The sequence below is a fragment of the Quercus robur genome, chromosome 9 (genome assembly GCF_932294415.1).
Source record: "Quercus robur chromosome 9, dhQueRobu3.1, whole genome shotgun sequence".
Lineage (NCBI taxonomy): Eukaryota > Viridiplantae > Streptophyta > Magnoliopsida > Fagales > Fagaceae > Quercus > Quercus robur.
In genome coordinates, this window is record NC_065542.1 from 44428642 (window position 1) to 44434677 (window position 6036).

At 35.9% G+C, this 6036-nt stretch overlaps 1 protein-coding gene across 1 annotated transcript; it reads right to left on the minus strand.

The window, feature by feature from the left end:
• Positions 1 to 981: 981 nt before the first annotated feature.
• On the minus strand, positions 982 to 4390 carry LOC126700237 (uncharacterized). Its single transcript, XM_050398272.1, has 3 exons — positions 3966 to 4390; positions 1168 to 1213; positions 982 to 1069 (listed from the first exon to the last, which is right to left on the minus strand). The coding sequence occupies exons 1-3, from the start codon at positions 4182 to 4184 to the stop codon at positions 1032 to 1034; spliced, it is 303 nt and encodes a 100-aa protein (XP_050254229.1). The 5' UTR covers positions 4185 to 4390; the 3' UTR covers positions 982 to 1031.
• Positions 4391 to 6036: the final 1646 nt, after the last annotated feature.

The following is a 6036-nucleotide window of genomic DNA, read 5'->3' on the forward strand; positions in this document are numbered from 1 at the left end:
TGGTTTTTGCCTAAGTAAAGAAAAATTTGGTTTGATGTGACCAACAATATCACAACGGTTACAAATGGGTTGGACAAGGGTTCAGCTTAGGAGCTTCTACCGTAGGTCTCTTACCTTTGTCTAAACGTAGCCACTTTAGCTATTATACCCTCTTTATGATTTCTCTTGAATGGAGAAACATACACCTTTTTGCCTAGGTTTGACATTACACACTATTTTCAATTATTTTCAATTTGAGAGACAGAAGTTTAAATTTAGATGGGGTAATTTGCGATTTAGAGTATATAATATTATTTGTTTATATGTATATATTATTAGAATATTTGTATATAAACTTGAGATTAGATTATTTAAGTTTGTAAATAAGATCATAGTGTATCAAATGATATTTTTCCCTCATAATTTATTGGCAATATAATAGTCTATTTCATATTAAAAATTATATATAATTTTTAACAAAGCAAGGTCGGTCAATCTAATTTTTAAAAGTAAATGATAAGTTAATCAAGTAATTCATCAACAAACTTGGATTTATTCCACAAGAAAATAAACTAAGTATGAACATATAATACAATATAATATTATATTATAATATAATATAACTTAATGACACTTAAATGCATCAATCCTGAGTTGCTAATACCCATCTTAACTTTGATCACTCGTTAAAAAAGACCAGTTCTACAGACTCTAGATGATGTTGGAAACTATGTCACATGCCCACCAACGAACGTTTAAATGCCTCAAAAAGAAAGGACCCGCACGGCTAATATTCATCCGTGAATATTAATATATTATGAAATTACAAAGGTAGCAGTACAAATAGTCCAGGATGGGAACACTTAAACATTAGCTGGGTTTAAATTACACATAATCTCTTTGTAAATTAATTTCCAAACGGGGCTTTAGGCTCACCTTGGGCCTCGTTTTTTATGGCCGCGGCTTAAAAAACGCGGCCCAAGGCGCCCGCGTTTTGTAGTGTAAAACAAAGCATATAGACCTATTCCCACACAGATGTTAAGTTGTGACACTTATTTTGACGTGAGCACCCAGTAGCAGCAACGTACTTCTGATATTAGTACCAAGATAAAAGAAAAGAAAAGAAAACCATCAGTCTATATTCACCAAATAGAAGTAGAAGTACTTCATGCAAAGTGAAATATTTACCACGCGGATTAAGCGTTTCGCTTTCAGCACCGCTATGCAACCATCCCTGAAATGCAGTTTGAAATATGAAAATCAACAGTAGTATTTTTTGGCATGTGCGGCAAAATCAAGAAATTATGAGATAAAGTAGAAACAAAACACTAAAATTGAAACAGATAAATGATTTTTAATGAAAAATACAGAACTAATCTCATAAGCCAATTTTTTTTTTTTTTTTTCAGAATTAACTTATCTTATAAACCATGTTAGCCGCTATGTTTGTTTCAGTATATATATATATATATATATATATATGTGAACAGGACAAATTGTTGTCCAGAGGATATATAAAAGAGTAATATACATCTTACACCTTACCTTGCTAAACAGAAAGTGGTCATCCCTGCGTCTGAAACTTTCTCCGCAATCTTGACACGTTCACTATCATTGTTACATGGAGCCAATCCTTCATTTTGTCCAATAACAAGAAATAGGCTTGTCTCGAAGAACGCTCAAATACCAAAGAACCACAAACACCCCAAAAACCTATAGGAGATCCGTATCCTATTCCGATATAAAATCATGTTCTGAATTCATCTTCATCCTCTTCATTATCTTTAATACCATCTTCCGTTGGTTCGCTTTGGTTTGGTGTTTCTTCACCTGGACAGAGTTGTGTAAGTGGAGGCCCACAAAGTGCTGGGTTTCCCACAAAAGCAAATGCATCGCAAGATTGGAGTTGAGGGCTTAAAGGAATCTTCCCAGACAAATTATTGTAGGACAGGTTCAGGAACAACAAAAATGTCAAGTTTGACATGCTAAATGGGATTTCGCCTGAAATCTTATTCCATGACAAATCAAGTGATTCTAATGACCCCAACTGACCAATCATTTGAGGGATTTCTCTAATTAAGTTGTTTCTTGATATATTCAGTGCAAGCAAACCTGAGAGGCTCAAGTTTCCCTGTCAATTTGTTTCTAGAAAGGTCGATGATCTTTATTAATCGAAGAAGTTTAGAGTACGTATGCTCTGAACCCTTGATTATAACCATCGCACTATCCACATATTCTTTCCCATAAGTGATACCATTATAATATGAGTAAGGAATAAAATGTTTAATGATGCCAACAGAAGAGGTCCCTCCCCGAGTCATGCCAGTAAAATTATTGAGGCATTGTGGTATAGTTCCGGATATGTCATTTAAAGAGAGGTCCAAGATTTGTAAATCTTTCAATCAACACAAATGCAATGGTATGCTTCCAGCGAACTTATTGGAATGTAGGGATAGACTAAACAACCTTGGTAGGCCTTCCCCAATCCATGCTGGTACTTTTCCAGAGAATCTATTCCTTCCCAGATCCATAACTATCAAGGAACTACAATTTCCAGGGATGAAGGTAATTCTCCAGAGAAATTATTATTATTTAGATTCAACGTTTTGAGCCCAGACAACGAACCCAAAGAGGTTGGAACTTCTCCGGAGAAATTGTTACCAGCCAAATTCAAAACGATTAGCTTTCGCCAATGCATAAGACAATTAGGAAGTCGTCCAGATAATATATTATCGGATAGGTCTAGGAAAGCCAACAATTGAGCATTGATTTTACAAAGAGATGAAATTGATCCTGAGAACCGATTTTTAGAGAGATTTAAGAATGTGAGATTTGTTGGAAAAAGTGGTAGTGTACCATCTATACGATTAGAACTCAAATCAATTGCAAGGCCGTTCAATCCCTTTGTTAATACATTTGGCAATTGTCCATGTATTTGGTTGCTAGAAATATTTAAATCCATTAATGTAGAAGGCAGGTCTTCCAACCACTCTACTGGAATGGTATCAGAAATGTTCGCATCAGAGATTTCAAGGAAGGAAACTTTCCTTGCGTTTGAATCCAATTTGGAAAGGTAGGCCCTAAATTACAAGATGTCAAATATATTCTGTCTAATTGGAAAGGAGGAACCCAATCCAAGCTGAATTTCAAAGAAAGAGAAGTACTGGATAAGTCTAAAGACCGTAATTTGGAGAAATTTGAGAAAAATGAATCAGAGATCACTCCTTGCAAATTGTTGGAAGAAATACTCAAAAGCTCGAGGTTATATAGGTTTCCAATGCTTTTGGGCAAAGTCCCATTTAATTCGTTCTTTGAAAGATTTAAGTTTTTCAAGGAGGGAAATATGGAAAAATTAGGCAACGATCCTGTAATGTGATTTTCTGACAAATCCAAAACCTCTAATGAGTCTTTTGCACATCCAGACAAGTTATTCATAAGCTCAATGAGTTGTCCATTGAAATTGTTTGAGGACAAATACAATTCACGCAATGTACATATATCCCCAAAAGATTTTGGAATGTGGACAAATTGATTATGATGGAGATCGAGAGTTTCAAGAGGAGCAAAAGATTTTGAATAATTGAAACGGGGAAGTGATGATAGACTCAGTGGAGGGAGATCACACAACCATAAGCTCAAGGTTTTTAAATTTGGGAGATGACTCACAACTTCCAACCAATCATTGGCAACAACACTAAGATTTGTGGAACTTAGATCAAGGTATTCTATTGTGGACATATGAGATAGCCATTTGAGATTTTCAATAATTTTCAAATCATTCCCACCAAGATTGAGATATTGCAAGTGCGAAAGGTTTTCAAGTTGATGTGGAATTGGTCCACTGAAATTGGCCCAAGAGAGATATAGGTGTTTTAAGTGATTGAGAGAACCAATAAACTTAGGAATATGGCTTTGATTAAAATCATTGGAACTGAGATCCAAAAATGTCAAATAAGGCAACTCAAACAGTGAAGGACTAATCATACCTCGAAAAGGTTGCATTCCATCATCTTGGGAACCACTAAGATGAAGCTTGAGTACATGACCAGTTTGGTTACTGCAGAGAACTCCTTCCCAATTGCAGCAATTCTTATTTTCATCTTCGCCCCGCCACGAAGAGAGCCTGCCATAGTCATCAATGAGGCCTTTTCTGAATTCAAGGAGTGCTTGTCTCTCCCCTTCTGGACACCTGATGTTGTTAGCATCTCCAACTCCAACCCCTGAAATGAATCCAAGGGCTGGTCTCAAGTACTGCACCAAAAGCGTTATAAATAAAATTGCACGAACGAGTTTCAGGGACCCTCGACTTGAGAACGTGACCATTGTCATGGCCAGTGATCAGAATAATATGATAATTAATTTCACAGTGAAAGATGCGAGAACGATGAGAGGCACACTCCGTTAAACTACCCAATGCTGCAAGCGAGTTTCACAGCATAAATAATTTACGTTCAATAGAAAAAGGCTCTATGTAATGACAAGGACGTGTCTTTCAAGTCACAAAAGTGAGCATATTTTATTGGACCCGGTCATAGGAGTGAAAAGTGAAACAAGCTAAAGGAGAAAAAGTCAAGCTGAAGAAATACACTCGGTCTCACTCATGTCAATTTGAGTTTTGAAAAACTGTGAGAGAGTTCAGTCCCAAAAACTGAGGGTGCAAGCCGTGAGTGATAAATTAAAAAGGGGCAATTTTCTTTGCTCAAATTACACACCTTGGAATTTTCTCTACAAATATGGATTTCTGAGGCAATTCTTGAAGGAGATTCATAGATTATTATGAATTCTCTAAAAGCGGAGGAGGTATCTCTAGTCTCATATGGTCATTTGATTATTGATGCTAAGTTACATATAGATTCTTTTAGGGGTATTAGTTTCTCACATGTTCGCCACTTCGGTAATTTGCTGTTCAGTGTGGATAGAGGATGTTCATTCCCACTTTACTCTTGTAATCCAAGCCAATATGGCTCTTCTTCAATGGAATTTCAGCCTTCTTTTCAAAAATAAAAAATAAAATAATTACACACACAAGGAGATAAATTGGAGTTTTCTCTTAGATGGTTTTTTTGAGTGCTACAAGCATGTAGAGTTGAAGCATTGAAGTTGTGGGGGCCAATTATCTAGAAGGTAATATTAAAACTATATGAATTGGGCCTATGGCCCAATCCGATGATATCAACCAATCCGAGGATGGTTTAAATAAGGTTCTAATGGGAATGGTATAAGAAGAAGAAATAAAGATTGTATGTGATAGTCTAAAATACGTCTGAGGAGAGAATTCATCTCGGAAATGGAGATCCGAAGTTAGTAAGAATGTCTTATCATCCCAGGCATCCTTCAAAATTGCATCACAATTAAGAGTTGGGCATTGGATAAGGGATGAGTAAAGGGTGGCAACAAATATCATCAAAAACTGTTACCTTCACATTAAATGCCTCTCAACTAACTCTCTGACCGCATTAATGTGGAGGTGATATCTGAACAGTGATCAAACAGCCTTACAGCTATTAATTGATGGTTCTCGGAGGTGTTGGATGGGACAAGAAGAAGTTTCTTGAATCTAGCTTACACATGTATTGTAGGGATGATACCAAGATTGTAGTATATAGCATGAAAAAGAGGCCTAAAGGAGGGGGATCGGAAAAAATCAAGAAATCTTGATAAAAATATTGTGAACTCTTATAACTGTGTTCATCAACAAGATATTATAACATAAGCTCCTTAGGTCGTGCCGATGACAGATTTTCTTATTTTATGTGTGTTTAACAATCTTAATTCAGCAACTTTTATTGTCTATCTTCTGGAATAGAACTAGTTCTTTCATCCACGCTCTATAAATTCATTGTTTGGGCTTATTGGGCTTAAACCCAATCCTATACTGGATCCAATCCAAATTCAATCCTTACAGAAGTATTGGAAAACTGGAGGGAAAAAATGATAGGAGGCTGATAAAGATTTAATTTTTCCTGTGTGTTTGGTTAGAGGGGAAAAATGGAAGGATGAAAAATTCTTCTGTTTAATTGAGAATAAAAATAAGAGGGTGAAAAATATAGTTTGCAC